This window comes from Callorhinchus milii, unplaced genomic scaffold (assembly GCF_018977255.1).
Source record: "Callorhinchus milii isolate IMCB2004 unplaced genomic scaffold, IMCB_Cmil_1.0 Scaffold1111, whole genome shotgun sequence".
NCBI lineage: Eukaryota > Metazoa > Chordata > Chondrichthyes > Chimaeriformes > Callorhinchidae > Callorhinchus > Callorhinchus milii.
The window spans coordinates 1-17,803 of record NW_024705852.1 but is presented as its reverse complement, the minus strand read 5'-3'; the positions used below and the strand labels follow the sequence as shown (position 1 = coordinate 17,803).

At 54.3% G+C, this 17,803-nt stretch overlaps 1 protein-coding gene across 1 annotated transcript; it reads right to left on the bottom strand.

The window, feature by feature from the left end:
- Nucleotides 1–1,459: 1,459 nt before the first annotated feature.
- On the bottom strand, nucleotides 1,460–11,621 carry LOC103173198 (elongation factor 1-delta; the record flags this gene model as incomplete). Its single annotated transcript, XM_042346603.1, is given in 8 exon segments — nucleotides 1,460–1,546; nucleotides 2,819–3,013; nucleotides 3,608–3,772; nucleotides 4,732–4,859; nucleotides 5,379–5,460; nucleotides 6,924–6,992; nucleotides 8,494–8,565; nucleotides 11,489–11,621. Coding segments are annotated over 8 exon segments (883 nt in total), but the record flags the coding sequence as incomplete, so codon positions are not given.
- Between the last annotated feature and the right edge of the window lie 6,182 nt (nucleotides 11,622–17,803).

Sequence of the window (17,803 nt, the reverse complement as noted above, 5' to 3'; positions counted from 1 at the left end):
TTCCTGGCTCCATCCCGGTCAATCTCCTTTGCACCCTCTCCAATGCCTTGACATCCTTCCTAAAGTGTGGTGCCCGGAACTGAACACAGTCTCTCGCTGAGGCCTCACCAGTGTTTTATAAAGGTTCACCATAACCTGACTTTTATATTCTATGCCCCTATTTATAAAGCTTGGTATCCCGTATGCTTTTTTCAACAGCTTTATCTTCCTGTCCGGCCACCTTCAAGTATTACATGAACCTCCAGGTCTCCGTCTTCCTTCACCCCCTTTAATATTGTACCATCGGCTTATATTTGTGGAGTCCTGTAGCTCAGTGGTTAGAGCACTCGCTTTGCAAGCGAGAGACCTGAGTTCAATTCCAGGCAGAGGGCGAAACCTTGGGCAAGTTTCCTTACTCCACACAGAGCCTAATAATAATCCCTCCAAAACCAAAACAATAATTGGTCATTTTCAATCTACGACTGTTTGTGGGACATTGCTGTGCGCAATTGGCTGCCGCGTTCGCCCACAAATATACAGTCAATTCACTTTACAGTGTGTTCTGTGAAGCGCTTTGGGACGTCCTCCCGACGTGAAAAGCGCTATATCAAATGCAAGGATTATTATATTATATTGCTCATTCTTCCTCCCAAAATGTATCACCTTGCATTTCTCCACATTAAACGTCATCTGCCACGTACGTGTCTGCCCATTTTACCGGTCTGTCCATGTCCCCTTGCAGTCTGTTGCTATCCTCCTCATTGTTTACTACTCTTCCCAGCTTGGTATCACCCACAAACTTGGAAATTATACCCCTATACCCAAGTCCAGGTCATTTATATAGATCAAATACAAGGATTATTATTATCAAAAACAGCAATGTTCCCAATACTGACCCTTGGGGGACACCACTGCACACTTCCCTCCAGTCAGAAAAAACCCCCATGCTGAGGCAGAGTATAATAATTTGATTTGATAAAGCACTTGATCGTGTTAAAACATCTCAAAGGGCTCTTCACTGTTTTCTGTAAAGTGTAGTGACTGTATTTTGTAGACCAGGGTGGTCCAACTGGCAAATAGGGTCAATTCACCTCACAGCATATTCCGTGAAGCGCTTTGAGACGCCTCGAAGACTTGATAAGGCGCGATATCAAAGGCAAGGAATATTATTATCCGGGCTAAGAACCATTTCCCAACTTCGGAATGTCCGCTCCTCCCCCCACCCCACTCCCAGGAAGGCTGTTCACCAAGGTGGGAAGGAGGGAGCGTAAATTCAAATGTTGTCGGGCCGGATAAAATCACCCGCGGGCCGCCTATTGGCCCTCAATGCTTTTAAGAGCAGGAATATTAAATGGAGGGTAAAGCGGCTGATGTGGAGTAAATACCAGCACAGGCTGAATGGCCTCTCTCTGGCTGTGACGGTCTCTGAAACCCACCAGGCACCAGAATATAAGACCACAAAGAGACAGCGAGACGCCTGCACAAAACTAGTTCTTTATTTATAAACTCCTCCCGAAGCCACCGGCCGTCAGATCTTGTTAAAAGCCGCCACGTCCACGCTCTGCACCTGGAGTGAGCAAAGCAGAGACACCGTGGGGACACAGCAACAACAACTTAACAGTTATACAGCGCCCCTCACACAGCTGGGAGCCACCCCATTACCAGACGTGAGTGGAGTGTAACAGTCGGTGTGCACGGAGGGGGGTCACACACTGGGCTCTCCCTCTTCCCCCAGTTTACACAGTTCAGGTTTCTCTCCGGATAAGCTCCCCCATCAGGCTTGGCACGCAGCGAGCGAGATTACTCCACGTTCCCTGCATATACGTGTGTGTGTGTATGTGTCTCACTATCACCAAGCACCTCTCCCCACCACCCTCTCTCCCGCAAGACCCGATTCTGACAACAGTTACATCCCCGTCGTCCCCACTAGTCGGGATTTTACCGTAATCCTTGTATTTGACAACAGCATTCAGAGCAGCAAAAACCTTTCCCTGAGTAGCTATGTGCAGTGACTGTGTGTGTAGTGACCGAGTGTAGTGATAGTTCCAGGGCAGGGAGCCCTGGTATCTGGGGGATTGTCGACCAAGGCACCGGCAGAGAGAGAGAGAGAGAGAAATACCCTTCTCTTTTTAAACAGTCTCGTGGGTTCCTTAATGAGCTGTTTAATGTCCCATCCAGAGGACAATAACTGCCATTTATATAGTGTCCTTCACATAGGATGATTTAAGAGAATTTAATAGGATGCTTGAAGCATTTAAGAGTTCAGAGGAGAGCTCCACCCAACACTGCGCTGGAGCATCAGCTCACAGTCCCTGACTATCCTTCTCGCCCCCTGCCCACCACTCTCTGGGCTCCTTCTCGGAGTTCCTTCACCTCACTCTTATTCTCTCATCCTTCAAGTCTGTCTCAAGACCTTCCTCTTTGACCGTGTCTTCGACCACCTCTGGCCAGGCTGGCACAGGCACGGGGGGGAGCCAGGCTGGCACAGGCACGGCGGGGGGGGAGCCAGGCTGGCACAGGCACGGGGGGGAGCCAGGCTGGCACAGGCACGGGGGGGAGCCAGGCTGGCACAGGCACGGGGGGGAGCCGGGCTGGCACAGGCACGGGGGGGAGCCAGGCTGGCACAGGCACGGGGGGGGAGCCAGGCTGGCACAGGCACGGGGGGGGAGCGGGCTGGCACAGGCACGGGGGGGAGCCAGGCTGGCACAGGCACGGGGGGGAGCCAGCTGGCACGGGGGGGGCCAGGCCTGGGGGGGCAGGCCCGGGGGGGGGGGGCGTGACAGGCCGACACGGGCTCCGATCAGCGGTTGACGCTGACGCTATTGAGCGCCATACTTACAAACTCCTCAAACTTGGTGATCTCCTCCTCCAGCAGATCGGTGCCCACTTTGTCGTCCTCCACCACACACTGGATCTGCAGCTTTCGGATCCCGTAGCCGACCGGCAGCAGTTTGGAGCATCCCCACAACAGGCCGTCCACCTGCACCGAGCGCACACACGCCTCCAGCTTCGCCATGTCAGTCTCGTCAGACCACTGCAGGGGGCAAACGGTACATATCAACCTGTACTCTCCCACCGCTCAGTAGACTCCGGCCTGGCCCGCCCTGCCCCCCCACATTGGAGGTCGGGCCTTCAGCTTCTCTGCCCCCCACCCTTTGGAGCTCCATCCCAGAATCTCTTCGCCTCGCACCCCCCCTTGCCTCCTTCAAGGCATGCCTCAAGACCCTCCTCATCGACCGAGCCTTCGGCCACTCTCCCTGATCCCAAACCCCCCGCTAGGGTCCAAATCCCTGACCGTCCAGCGCCTTGGGACATCCTCCCGACGTGAAAGGACACGCTTTACACATGTAATTTATTGTTAATCACCCCATGGCGGGGGGCAAAGGGCACAAACACAGCCCTTACACCCGATTTCAACCATTTACACACATTACCCACCGGGGGTAGGGACTCAGCATTGTACACTGGGGGAATGATTAAATGCAAATATCTTCACTCAGAGGCTATTTCCCTCCCTCCAGTTTCTGATTAATGGTAGCACCCAAAGGGCGCTTCCTTCACTGAGATGGTCCCATTCTGAGCACCACCACTATTTCCAGATTTGCAGGGGCAGTAAAGAGAATCTTACGGGCTTCACATCCAGGAGGATGGAGGACTTAGCGATGAGGGCGGGTTTCTTGGATTTCCTCTGCGAGTACTGGCGTATCCTCTCCTCACGGATACGAGAGGCTTCCTCATCTTCATCACTGCCAAAGAGATCGATATCATCATCCTCCTCTTCTGCTGGGGCCTCCTGTGACAAACAAGACGCTTAGGTCCCAGCTCCTAACCTCCAACCCCAGCTTCAGCTCCCAACCCCAGCCCTCCATGCAGGGAGTTGGCGTAGTCTAGCCTAGATGTGATGAATGCGTGTATGAGGGTTTCAGTGGCCTGAGGGGAGAAGCTGTGCCAGAGTTGGGCGATGTTGCTGAGGTGGGAAAAGGCAGAGCGGGATATGTCATGGATGTGGGGTAGAAAGGAAGGACAGTTGAGCGTGAAACAAGACACCCAGTGTCTGGATTAGCTCAGTGAGGTGGAGTGTGCATCCTTGGATGGTGATGCTGTCACTGCCTGAGGTGTGGAGGCGCTGACGAAAGCCAATCAGGAGGGCCTCGGTCTTGTTGACGTTCAACTGTAGAAAGTTTGCTCTCATCCAGGGCATCGAGAGCGGCGGACAGCGAGTTGTGGAGGAGAGTGACCCAGGAGGATAAGTGGGAGAAAGCCCAGAGGGGGAGGAGTTCAGGGCAGCGGAGAGATTGGGGGAGATTTTTTTCAGTGGAGGTAGGAGATGGAGGTGGTGGCGGAGAGAGCGATTGAGGAGTTAAGGTAGATGGTCTGAGATGGCTTTGCTGGTGATGATGATGATGTCCGAGACGCTGAGGCCCCGGATAATCACCAGATCAAGCAGGTGGCAATGTACGTGGGTGGCAGAGCGGATGTGGAGGGAGAGGTTGTGAGAGGAGAGAGAAAACGTCAGGAGAGATAGAGCCAAGGGAGGGAAGTGCAGGTTGAATTCGCTTAGGATGAGGAGGCGTTCAGAGCAAAGGCACAGGGAAGCTAGAGGAGTGGAGATGTCAGAGAGGAAGGTGGGGGAGGGCTTGGGGGAAGGATAAACAAGGAGAATTTTGAGGGAAAGATTGGAGAAGGTAAGATGTTCGACTGCCTGCATATTTGCAGAGTTAATGACCCGCCATGTCCCTGGTGTTGACTCACCGCACTGGGTCGGTGCTGTGCGGGGGCAGCCGGCCTGGCGAGGGGGGCCTGTGTGCCGGCCGCTGACCTCTCCACAGCACACAGCCGAGACTCCAGCTTGCCCAGCGCTGACCGCAGATCTTCCACCACTGAGCAAGAGGAAAAACATTCAACCAGTGATCCGTACACCCACACGGTCTCCCCCCCCCCCCACCACCCACAGGAACACATTCCCCCCTGCAGGAACAGGAACTGAGTGGGATGACTCCCTCCCTGTCCTCAGTGACTGCTCTGTTCCTCCAGGTCTTGTCAATGAGCCAGGCTGGGCTGGCATCAATCAGCAACTTGGCATGAGTGACCCTCACAGAGGGTGGACTTTATTCTGGCATTGTACTGCCAAAACGTATGACTTTGGAGCGAGTTCAGCTTACTTCCTTGAGATTTGTACAAAAACAAGATGAGAGAGGAGGAGAGAGAAAGGAGGAGAGAGGGAGAGAGACGGAGGGAGAGAGAGAGAGACGGAGGGAGGGAGAGAGGACGAGAGAGAGAGAGGAGAGGGAGAGATGGAGAGAGAGAGGAGGGAAAGGGAGAAAAGGAGAGTGAGATAGAGGGGGAGAGAGAGAGAGAGAGAAAAGGCTGGGAAAATATAAACGACCCGCTGTACGTACCTTTGTGTAAATCCTCATTCTCCTTCTCTAGGATGCTGACCCGGTTACACAGCTCCCCATTATCAGCGCCCTGCACAGCACTCTGCAATCACAAGGCAGACTGGTCAGGCACTCGCTCGCACACACAAGCACACAACACGCACGCACACACACACACGCGCCAAACCAGGTGCTGGGCGGACAGCCACAGAGAGGCCGGAGGGAGAGGAAAACCCTGGCACTGGGGAGTCCAGCAAGGAATACAGACACTCGGGAGCAGCTCCACACTGTGCACGGGTCTGCTTCCGATAGCTCCCGGCGAGATGCAATCGATTTAGAGGAGGGGCAGCAACGGGAGAGGACGAGATACCCGGGAAGCCAGGGGGTTGGGGGTGGGGGGGTGGGAAAGAAAGGTGGGAAACTAGGGTTAAAAAGACATGATTCAATAAGATACCAGCACAGGCTTGAAGGTTTCCGCCCATCTTGTTCCTACCCCCAATGGTCACCGGTGGTGTGAGGCCACATCAGGGGAAGCAGCTGGAATAGGGCTCAGAGACCAGGCCTTTCAGGAGAGATTACTTACCCAAACTGGCCCTGAAAACGCTGCAGTGAGCCCCATGGCACAGCCATGTGGCCCACAGCAGCCTTGGAGTGGGTGCGACATCCTGTGACTGACGGCCACAGACCCTGGCTGAGCTGCAGCTGCTCCAGGAATTGGCACATGGGGTTGCACCGGGGACCCCCTCGGCCCCCACTCCACCCGGCAAGGGAACCGGTACAGGCAGCGCACGCGCACACACACACACACACACCCCCGTACAGGCAGCACCCACACACACACACCATAAGGCAGCATACACATACACACCATAAGGCAGCATACACATACCACACACACCTCACACAGGCAACACACATACCCCCGTACAGGCAGCACACATACACACACACACCCCGCACAGGCAGCACCCACACACACACACACCCCATAAGGCAGCATACACATACCACACACACCTCACACAGGCAACACACATACCCCCGTACAGGCAGCACACATACACACACCACAGGCAGCACACACACACGCCCCCACCCCATACAGGCAACACACACACACCCCGTACAGATAGCACACACACAATACCCTACACAGGCAGCAGAGAGAGAGAGCTCTGGGTACAGGCAGTACACACATATATATAGACACACACACAGAAAGTTCCCGCACGCATCGTACAGGCTGAACATAAACAAACATCAGATGAAGGATTATAGCAACACAACAACCACCGAGCACCTGGGACACAGGGCCTCGGGCCTCTCGTCACTCACAATGCAATGTCACAACAACGAAATGATGCAGTAAATCTTCTCACTTGTGAAGCCGTGCCTGAGTTAGTAAACAGCAGGACAAGCAATGGGGGGCGCGGGCAATGGGGTGGGGCGGGCAATGGGTGGGTGCGGGCAATGGGGTGGGATGGAAGGCGTGAGGTTAGTGATGGGTGTGGGGTACAGGGAACATGCAGTCTGAAATCCAGGCTTGGCTTTGCCGTGGAACCTCACGTGGTTGGAGATGGGATTATCCCGGTTTCTCCCTTTGGAATTGCCGTCAGGTTCCCAAATGGATGAGATCTAGTTATGGAGACATTTACACGTGCAGTGCAATGAGTGGTGGATTGACAACTCTCACTCCCTTCCCCACCCCCCCCCACCCAACCCACCCCTTCAGCCACACAAACCTGACCCACATTGCTCCCTGACAGCACATTTCACACTGAGAGCACCTTGGCTACGTTCTGTTTAAGAGACACCCAGATAATTGTGACAAGACCCTTGAAACAGGTTCACAAGCCCTCGAGTGAGCTGGCCACTGGCCACAGGTTTCAGTTCGTTCACTTCACAGGGCTTCTCCCCTTTCCCACAACACGATTAAACGTCACAGACCCCAGCAATCCTTACCGTGCTGAAGGACAACTCCCGCTCACTCCCAGTGTGAACAGACCATTAACCAGAAATCAGACGGGAAGCTGACCTAAAGGCACAGCTCATGGGAGACGGGAACAGAGGGGTCTATTCCCCTCTTCTAACCCCCTCCACCGCACCCCTCTATCCCCCTCTCCCGCACCCCTCACACCCCTCTATTCCACCCCTCTGTCAGATCGTGTAGAGGGAGCGAGACCTTCAATGAGGGAGAGGGTAATGGGTGAAGCCTAGTGGACAGGTTGGGCCAAGGGGTCTGTTTCCATGCTGTACGTTCCCTGTAAATGTATAATAATAAATAGGATGTAAATGTAAACGGTGATGATTGGCCTCAGTGGCCCAGGATGTCCTAGGTTAAACCGATGAACATTGAGCAAGGGCAGCAGTCTGGCTTCCTGTGCTGCAGATCAAAGGGACAATTGTGCTGGTGCTCAGACCCCGGCAGCCTATACCCCACTAGGCGCCCAACATCCAAACAACCCTGGCCCAGGGAGGAGAAGGCTCTGATCAGGGCTCTATCCTCAGTCCCTCATTTCCCTCATCTTCATCCTCCCGCTTGGTGACACCATAAGCAAATAGAGGGCTAGATCCCACGTGTATCTCTATCGCAACTCTGCATCACAGGTCCACTGATGTCCTGTCACCTGCCTGACAGACGTCAAGGCCTTAAAGGCCTCAACTTTCTTCAGCTAAATGTGGATAAAATGGAAACTATCCTTTTTGGCTCTGGTCAACACCTGCCTCACTGGACCAGTTCACAAGTGTGACGTTTGGCTGGGCCCTCAGCTCTTTCCTCCCTCACATCCTGTCTTTCTTCACTAAATTGCCTGCCTCAGTCCTCATCTCAGTCCTTGGTCACAATCCTCAATCACCTCACTCCCCTCCACCACTGCCCACATTCTCACTCACACAAAACACCCATCCTCGCCAAACTCCTCTGGCTGCCTGTCTCCTCTGGCTGCTAGATTCTCACTCTCACCTACAAATCTCTTCACTCCCTCTCCCGCCCACCCCCCCACCCAGCTACCATTTAATATCATTGAATAGTGTGGCAGTAAATCTGGGAGTTGCTGTTTTGGTCAGTCTCTGGGTGGACAGCTAAGTGGACAGTTTGCTTTGTGTCTCTCAGCCAGCTACGAGGAGCAGTACTCACTCCGGCCAGCGATTTCTGGATATTCTCCCTGGCTCTGGCAATGTCTCGAAGGATGTTACTCGCTCCATTCTCCTAGGTAGTGCAGAAAGAATTTAGTCAAAAGCTTGATCTCAGGTTGTGTGTATGTGTGTGTTTGGTGGGGGGGGGGGGGGGGGAGAGAGAAACAAGAGAAAAAATCCCTGAGGGTTAGAACCAATCTGGGTTCTAACCCTCTAACACTTTACAGGGGTAACTGAGGGTTTATCCCTGTTGCAGGGCCATACCCTCACACACATGGAGCAGTGAGGACGGATAGCTGCTTCCAATCCCCACAAACATTTGACCCGAACACCGCCACGAGGAATCGCAACGTGGAATAGTACAAACATGCAAGCAAATTAGTCTCGATGCTGAAACCCTGCCCGACAACTGCCCAACTCCTCCACGCTCAGCTTCTCACCTCTACCATCATTCCAGGCCTGGGAACATTTCAGGGCTGGTGGGGAGTGGTGGGGGGGGGGGGGTGGGGAAGGGGAGAAAAAGAGACTTCCCTCAAGCCCAAGACCACAAGGTGGTAGAAAGCTTCTCCAGCTTGGAGGCGAGGGTCTTCGCAATTGCTGGAACACTGTAACGTGGCAAGCATTGCGAAGGCCTCAGACGCTCAGCTCCAGCCAGGAAATGGCTGACAATCCGTAGCGTGAAATGTGTTGCACTCTTATACTCGTGTTTACAGAGGCTGTAAGGCTTGGCAGGCTGTCACTATAACCACAGTCACTGTAGTCACTAAACAAGGAAACAATCTTTGCCAGCTCAGGTCAGATACAGAGAATCACACATGTACCACAGAGATCTCATCAAGGAGCACAGGCCAGGTGTCAAAACACTCACGCCTCAGTTCACAAGGTTGTCTGGGTCAGGACTTTGAGCTCAGTCTAGGCTGACACTCCAATATCCGGGTGGCGATGGGGGAATGGGGGAGAGCAGTGGTTAGAGCACTCGCCTCGCAAGCGAGAGACCTGGGTTCAATTCCCGGCAGGGCGAAATGTTGGGCAAGTTTCTTACTCCACTTGCCTCTGTTCACATAGCAGTAAGTAAGAACCTAGTTGTTAGTCGACAGGCGGGTCGCTTTTCTGGGGATAATAATTCCTTCAAAATAATCAATAAAAAAAAAATTGGTCACGTCAAGGCACAACCGCTTGTGGGACACTGCTGTGCACAATTGGTCAATTGACTTTACAGTATATTCTGTGAAGTGCCGCTTTGAGACATCTCGAAGACGTGATAAGGCGCTATATTAAATGCAAGGAATATTATTATTAATCTGGGACCATCTTTCAGATGAGATGTTTATACTAGGCTCCGAGACCAGTGGCAATTTATCTGTGGACCGAAGCCCCAAATAGGTCGAACAGGGTAGAGAGCACATTTGCCCCACCCCTCACTCGCTTCACCTTGAATCAATGAATGGTTTACTCACTCTCTAGGCAAACCCTGACCCTGCCCTGCGCCTCCTTCCTCCTTCTGTTATAACCATTCGAGTATTGATCTCCTCTGCAGCCTAAACTGTGCTGTTAACAACTGTGCTGTTGTCCAGAGGTTCTAAACTTCTAAAATATTTGGAAAAGATTTTACCATGAAACAAGTCAGCATTTGTGCAGATACTGTCATCATCGCAACTCGAGACTGAACTTACTTTACACAGAGGTGCAGAACAGAACTGTCAGGAAATACAAGAGGAAATAGACTGAGGGGAGGGGAGAAAAGGGGAAAGAGAAGCAGCGGGAGAGGGAAAGAGAGAGGGAAAGAGAGAGGGAAATCCCCGAAACTCTCCCCAACACACACACCCCCATCGCACATACACCCCAACACCCGCGCCCCCCGCAACCGCCCCCTCCACCAACACAAACCTCCATAATCCCTCAGTGTGGGTGTGTGCGCGAATGTACGTGTGCTCGTGCATGCGTATGTGTGTGAGTGTGTGTGTAGGGGGGGTGAGGAGTGTGTGTGGGTAACTATGTACGTTTGTGTGTGTGGGGGGTGGGGGAGTGGAGATGAGTGTATGTGTGTGATTGTGTATATGTGGGGGGGGGGGAGGAGAAAAGGGGGAGATGAAGGGAAGAGAAAGCTTTGTGGTGAGTGTGTCTGACTACCAGCGCAAGTCACCAGTGGGCTAAGCGTTTTCACAGCCAATACATGGATGACAATTTGTCAATAATAAGTAAGATGGCGGCTGGTGGGGGGGGGGGAGGGGGAGGCAGCCGAAAGCAGCACCTCATGTGAAAGCGCTATACTCGTCTCTCCTCTCACCCGCGCCCCCCCCCCCCACCCCGATCAGACTCAGTGACCACCTTGTGCAACTAACATCTTAAAGTCGGCTGCACACACTCTCACAGCGTCTCGACTGACCTCACACTCAAGACACTGAATTACTCCTTCGACTCTGCTGAACGGCTCTGGGTGGAGGGGCAAGGGGCGGGGAGAGGGAGGGAGAGGAACTGATTTAGAGGATAAAGAGCAGAAGGTAAATCAGAGTGCATTCCCCACCCAGCAAATAGACAGGGGCTGCAGCGCTCAAATTACAATCTCCGGCCTCTCCGGCCATCGCCTCCACTGACATAAGTGTTGAGACCAGAACTGCCTGTAGCCTTCACCAGTAATCTCGAGAAATCACTCCCCCTTCTACCGAGGAGCCCAGACTGTGGGTTGGGGTAACTGATGGGAGTCTGACTAGCTAAAACCACGTAGCTTGCCATTGATATTGCTGTCTGGCAAGCTTTCCCGCTGTTTGTCCAGCTCGGACCACCCTACCCGTTAAGAGCTTTGGCTTGCAGGGTTGACAGAAGCCGAGTGGAATGACTCCCTAGCCCCAGTGAACTGGTCTGCACGCATTGTTGACGGCTGTGGCTGGAAGGCAGGTGACTTAGTTAACCGACTGCTGTATCGCGCCCACCCCCCCCACCACCCCGGCAGTACAGCCCCTTGCCCCCACCCCCCACCCCTTCCCCCAGTGCTGTACCTGAGCTCCCGCAGGACACTTGCTGACGGAGACGGATCTGTTCAGATTCTCGTAGAACTGCCTCTCAGCGTTGTCGTACTTGTATTTGTCAAACCAGACTTTCTCCTGGGCCAAACCCTCGCCTGCCATGGTTCTGTGAAGCGGGTTAGACAACAAGCACAATAGTGAGCACCTATTTCTCTCTTTACATAACCATCGCAAAGGAGAACCTTGTCTTATAAATCGTCTCTATCCTTCTAATTGATATCGCACATTTCACATCAGGAAGACGACCCAAAGCTCTTTACAGGATTAACTGTAGTGTAGTGAAGTGTAGTGGCTGTTTTGTAGGCAAACATGGCAGACAATATGCAAACAGTAATGCCAAGTGAATTATCTTGGGCTATTATCATACAGGACATCGGGAGAGAGAAACTCGCTTTTCTTTCCCAGCCAGACTGACACAGACAGGCAGACAGACACTTTGCTGACGATCACTTTCCTTCCAACTCTCCCCTCCCCCTACATGAGACAAGACAGATGCTCAGTTTGTTGTACATGAGCCACTGCTGCCTCCTGCTCCAATTACAACTATATTCAGTCTGTCTGGTCAGGTCATTGGGGGCAGGGACTCTTCCCACTCAGCTCCTGTTAACCGTGCAAGCCAAAGCCCTAACAGGTAGGTAGGGTGGTCCTAGCTGGACAAGCAACGGGAAGCTTGCCAGACAGCGCTGCTCTCAATGGCAAGCTAATCGGTTTAGCTGGTTACGATTCCGGCAGTTGCCCCCAACGCACACTCTGACGTCCCCAAGCCATGTCTCTTGCCGACCTGCGCCTAATACCCTTGGAATTAGTAAGCGTGTGTAGTTGGCACACGTACGTGGAACTCTGATGTTGGTTTGGAAACACTTCAGCGCTGTGGTGGGTTACTGTATGTGACAGTAACCCATCACAAGTGAAAATGTAAAAGTCAGGCCCTTTGCTTGAGGAGTGGTTTCAAGCAATAACTGTGGCAAATCGCTCTGACTTTCTTCTCTCCCCCCCCACCCCCTCCCACCCCGCCGCCCCATCCCACCCTACCCCACAGCTCGCATCAATACAATACAATGCCTTTCATGTCAGGAGACATCCCAAAGCTTAACATTTACAATAGTGAGATTAAGCAGACTGTGTGGTAGCGCTGCAGTCTTAAATGGAGTTCTATGAGATTGAGGGTTAGCTCAGATCACTGCACACAAACACAAAGCTCTTGTTCCATAGCTCACCAGGATGGACAGACAGACAGACAGCTCCATGAGACCTCTTTGTCCGTTTATATTAGAACAGTTAGTGGGGGGGGGGAAAAGAAAAAGTGTGGCTGGAAGGCGAGGACATCGTATCTGCCCATTACCACAAACCATGAATTTACAGGAACCGGCAACTCTTCCTGAGGCACTTGAAGCTCAGGACAAAATGGCCATATCAACACCAACTTGCATTTATTTATACATTGCCCGCCCGCCAACCAGCACACAGGATAGACAATGTCTGCAGGGGTGGACGGCAGGCAGAGGGAAGGTGACCAGAGGCGAGGTAGGTCTTCAGGTGGAAGATGATGACGGGGGGTGGGGGAGAGGGGGGGAAGCAGAGGGATTGAGACAGGGAACTCCAGAAGTCAGGGACACAGTGGCTGGAGTCACTTAAAAAAAATTACTGAATGAAGGCTGTAGGTCACATTTAAGCACACAAAATATTCTTTGCTGTATCAAGCAACCTCAGACTGAAACCCACACTGAACAAAGGAATAAGTCTGCAACTTTATGGTGCTTCACGTCAAAATGCTTCACGGTTTGAGAATGACTCGAGGCTACGAATGGCTTCATCGCAACCTTTTGGGTTGGCCCAACAAACTAATCATAGAAACAACAAAATAGCATAGATTTATCCTGTGAATTAAGGAATATTCCATCATGAAATTCATTTTATGGACCAACCAAAGAAGCTGGTCACCACTAGTTGAATGTCTTACGGACGGCACCTCCGACAATCTCTCATGTCCTCCCTCCCCCAAAAGCCCCTGGAGCATCAGCCTAGACAGTAAGCTCAAACTCTCAACATGCAGTCACGCCATCCCGAGGCACTGCTCAGAGTGTCTCCCTGACATTGTGTACAAAGCTGAAAAGGTTCACCCATGTTTCACACCATGCAAGCCTACTTATTGAGTAGCCCAGGGCGCTCTGCCACCTCAGTGGTGCCCACTGGCTGTTTGGGAGTGAGCTCCTGGAACCCCGCGGCAACACTCTGAGCCTTGGCCTGTTGGTAGCGTCGCTCTGCCTGGTCGCAGGCAGCTTTGCTGAGCCACACGGGCTCGCTGTCCTGGTGAAGGAGCCACTGGAGGGGCCAGGTCGTGTCTGTGGGCTGTGCTGACCCCTTGCTCTCCCCCAGGGCGGGAGCTGGTAACCCAGGGCCGGGCATCAGGCAGCCTGGTGTCCCGGGAGTGGTGCTGGAGCTCCTGTACCCCTCGTCAGGGGTCGTCCCCAGCTTCAAACCCTGGGGGCCGGCAGGGGACGGGGAGCCAGTGAGGGGGGGGGCAGTGGGCAGGTCAGTGGGCGGGGAGCCAATGAGGGGTGGGGTAGTGAGCAGGTCCGCGGGCGGCGAAGTGGGTGGAGAGCAGGCGAGGGGCGGGGAACCGGTGGAGGGAGAGGCATTGAGTGGGGAGCCGGTGACGGGCGGGGCAGTGGGCGGGGAGCCGGTGACGGGTGGGGCAGTGGGCGGGGAGCCAGTGACGGGTGGGGCAGTGGGCGGGGAGCCGGTGACGGGTGGGGCAGTGGGCGGGGAGCCGGTGACGGGCGGGGCAGTGGGCGGGGAGCCAGTGACGGACGGGGAGCCGGTGACGGGCGGGACAATGGGTGGGGAGCCGGTGACAGGCGGGGCAGTGGGTAGAGAGCCGGTGACAGGCGGGGCAGTGGGTGGGGAGCCGGTGACAGGCGGGGCAGTGGGTGGGGAGCCGGTGACTGGCGGGGCAGTGGGTGGGGAGCCGGTGACGAGCGGGGCAGTGGGCGGGGAGCCGGTGACGGGTGGGGCAGTGTGCGGGGAGCCAATGACGGGCAAGGCAGTGGGTGGGGAGCCAGTGACAGGCGGGGTAGTGGGTGGGGAGCCGGTGACAGGCGGGGCAGTGGGCAGGGAGCCGTTGACGGGAGAGGCAGTGGGCGGGGAGCCGGTGACGGGTGGGGCAGTGGGCGGGGAGCCGGTGACGGGTGGGGCAGTGGGCGGGGAGCCGGTGACGGGCGGGGCAGTGGGAATCGCTTGCCAGCGGATGACAAAGAGGCGCTCGGCTTCCTCGAACTCGCTGCGGTTGAGCCAGATACCACAGATGAGGTGGTGGCAGGCGGAGCCCGGGCGGTGAGGGGCCGGGCCACAGGCATTCATCTTGCGGGAGACGGGGGGCTCCAGGTTCCCCCGGTTTGCTGCAGTTGCAGCAGGAGAACCCCACGCCCGCTCAGCCAACCGGGTTTGATAAGCACGTTCAGCCTCTTCAAACAGATGCTTCCGAAACCAGATGGATTCGGCCCGCAGGCCCGCCAGCACCCAGCCCGCAGGCCTCCTCCTCTCCTCACCCCCGGCCTCCCCCAGGGCTGCTGGCCCAGTGCCGAGAGTCGCCACGGACTCCAGGGCGGCGGCGGCGGCCTCATAGTACAGCCGCTCAGCCTCGTCGTGCTGGTACTTCTCCATCCAGAAAGGCTCCGGCCGGCTCCTCATCCTCAGCTCTGCAGCGTGCAGCATAACACAAACATGTAAAGAGATTGAGTGAAAAGGGAGAGAGAGAGAGAGAGAGGGATGGAGGGAGGGAGGGTGCGAGAGGGGGCGGGGGGTGGAAGAGGGAGGGGAGGGGAGAAAGCTTGATCGAGGCCCGAAATTCCACCTCACCGTAGCCTGACACCACTTTGGCCTTGTTCCTTAAATTTAAGAACTGTGGGGGTCCTGTAGTTCAGGGGTTAGAGCACTCGCCACCCAAGCGAGAGGAGCTGGGTTCGATTCCCGGGGCAGGACGAAACGTTGGGCAAGTTTCCTTACTCCACACGCCTCTGTTTACCCGGCAGTAAGTAGGAACCTGGTTGTTAAGTCGATCGGCGGATCACTTTTCCGGGGGTAATAATCCCTTCAAAATAAAAGAATAATTTGGTCACTCAATCCATGACTGCTTGGCATGACCGCTGTGCGCAATTCAATTGGGTGTCGTGTTTTGCCCACAAAATACACAGTCACTACATTTTACAGTATATAAAGCCGCTTTGAGGCGTCTCAAAGACGTGATAAGGTGCTATATCAAAGCAAGGATTATTATATTATATACAGTTTCTCTCCAAAGGCCCTCGGGCCGAGTGACCATGTGTGAGGCTGGGCAGTGAGTGTGGACAGTACAGGCCGTCACAGTACCAGCCTGACCTCTTCCCACCCGGATGTCACACGTGCACTCGCGCACACAGCCAGAGGAGAGTAGTGCGGAGGGACCAGAAGCAGAAACTCTGGCTGATTTTCCTCTTCCTTATCATGGAAATGTAAATCGGGCAGTAATCCTTGCATTACCACTTGGTCCAGAAGTCTCAAAGCGCTTCACAGGATTCACTATAAAGTGTAGTGACTGTATTTTGTAGACAACACACCAGCCAATATGAGAGGTCAGACAGCCATTGAGTTAGAGCTTGTAAATGAGAATTACATTTATAATAATAATAACATGTTTCCTCAGTCCCCACCCTGCAAGGACATTTAATTTGTCTGAAAATGTTAAACCAGGTGGAAGTTCGGGTCTCTGGAAAGGGAGAGAATGAAGAGCGTGCACTATCGATAAATAATCACAGAAACATAGAATATTACAGCACAGAAGGAGGCCATTCAGCCCACCGTGCCTGTGCTGACACTTTGGAAGAGCTACCTAATGAGTCCCACTCTCCCGCTTTCTCCCCCACATCCGCGCCATGACCGGCACTGCCTACCGCCACCTCCACAGCATTGCCAGACCCCACCACTGCCTCACCCCTCGGGCTGCCGAAACCCTCACCCACGCATTCGTCACATCAAGGCTCGATTACGCGAACTCCCTCCTCATCGGCCTTCCCACCTCTTCCCTTCACAACCTGCAGATCATCCAAAACTCTGCAGCTCGTGTACTCTCACACACCAGGCTCCGCGACACCATCACTCCCACCCTCGCCTGACTCCACTGGCTCCCCATCCGCCAGAGGATCGAGTTCAAGATCCTCGTCCTCACCTTTAAGGCCAACCATGGCCTTGCCCCCTCCTACCTCTCTGACCTGTTGACTCCCTACCAACCTGCCCGCTCCTCCGTTCATCGGGCTCCGGCCTACTCCATGTCTCCTGCCCACTGGTGGCCGGACTTTCAGCCTCTCTGCCCCCACACTCTGGAACTCCATTCCACAGTCCCTTCGCTTCCTCTCTCGCCTCCTTCAAGGCCGGTCTCAAGACCCTCCTCTTCGATCGTGCCTTCAGTCTCCCTCCCACCTCTGCCTTCCTTCGCCCCTACCCCTCCCCCATGCTGGGGTCCTGACCCCTGACTCTCCAGTGCCTTGGGACGTCCTCCCGGCGCGAAAGGCGCTCTATAAAAGTCATTTTGCTGTGATTGTTCATCCCATATCCTTGCAAATTTTTCCTATCCAATTCCCTTTGGGAAGCTGAATCTGTTTCCACCAGTGCCTTCGCCGCTTCCTCCCTCTCCTCCTTCAAGGCCGGTCTCAAGACCTTTCTCTTTGACCGTGCCTTCAGCTCCCCTCTCGACTCTCTTCCCCCTCCTCGCTCCCTCCCTTCCCTCCCCTCACCCTGACCATTTCCCCCCTCCCTCCTTCCCTCCCTCACCCTGACCATTTCCCCCCAATGCTCGGGTCATGACCCAACTGTGCAGCGCCTTGGGACGTCCTCCTGACGTGAAAGGCGCTTTATAAATGGAATCTTGTTGTTGTTGTTGTTTCAGGCAGCGCATTCCAGACCGTAACAACTCTCCGGGTAAAAATCTGAAAAGGCGATCATCCCAGAGAGCAAGGTTCGTCGTTCCGAATGAGAGGATCGTATTTTACCGACATGCGTTCCCCGGGCTCCGGGCAGTGGGACACAAAGGTAAGCTAACCAGCGGCTGATCTGGGCCTGGTGTGGGGGTAGGGATAGGAAAGGGGGGAGACAGGGAGCTGGATTGACAGGAGCTTACCTGCTTATCCTGCAAAGGGCAGCGTTGTAAAAAGAAACAAAGAGATCGGTTATACCCACTCAGTCAGTCACAGCACAAACTTATAGAATACATGTGCAAATTACCACAACCTCTGAGGCACTGTCCACGGACCCGTT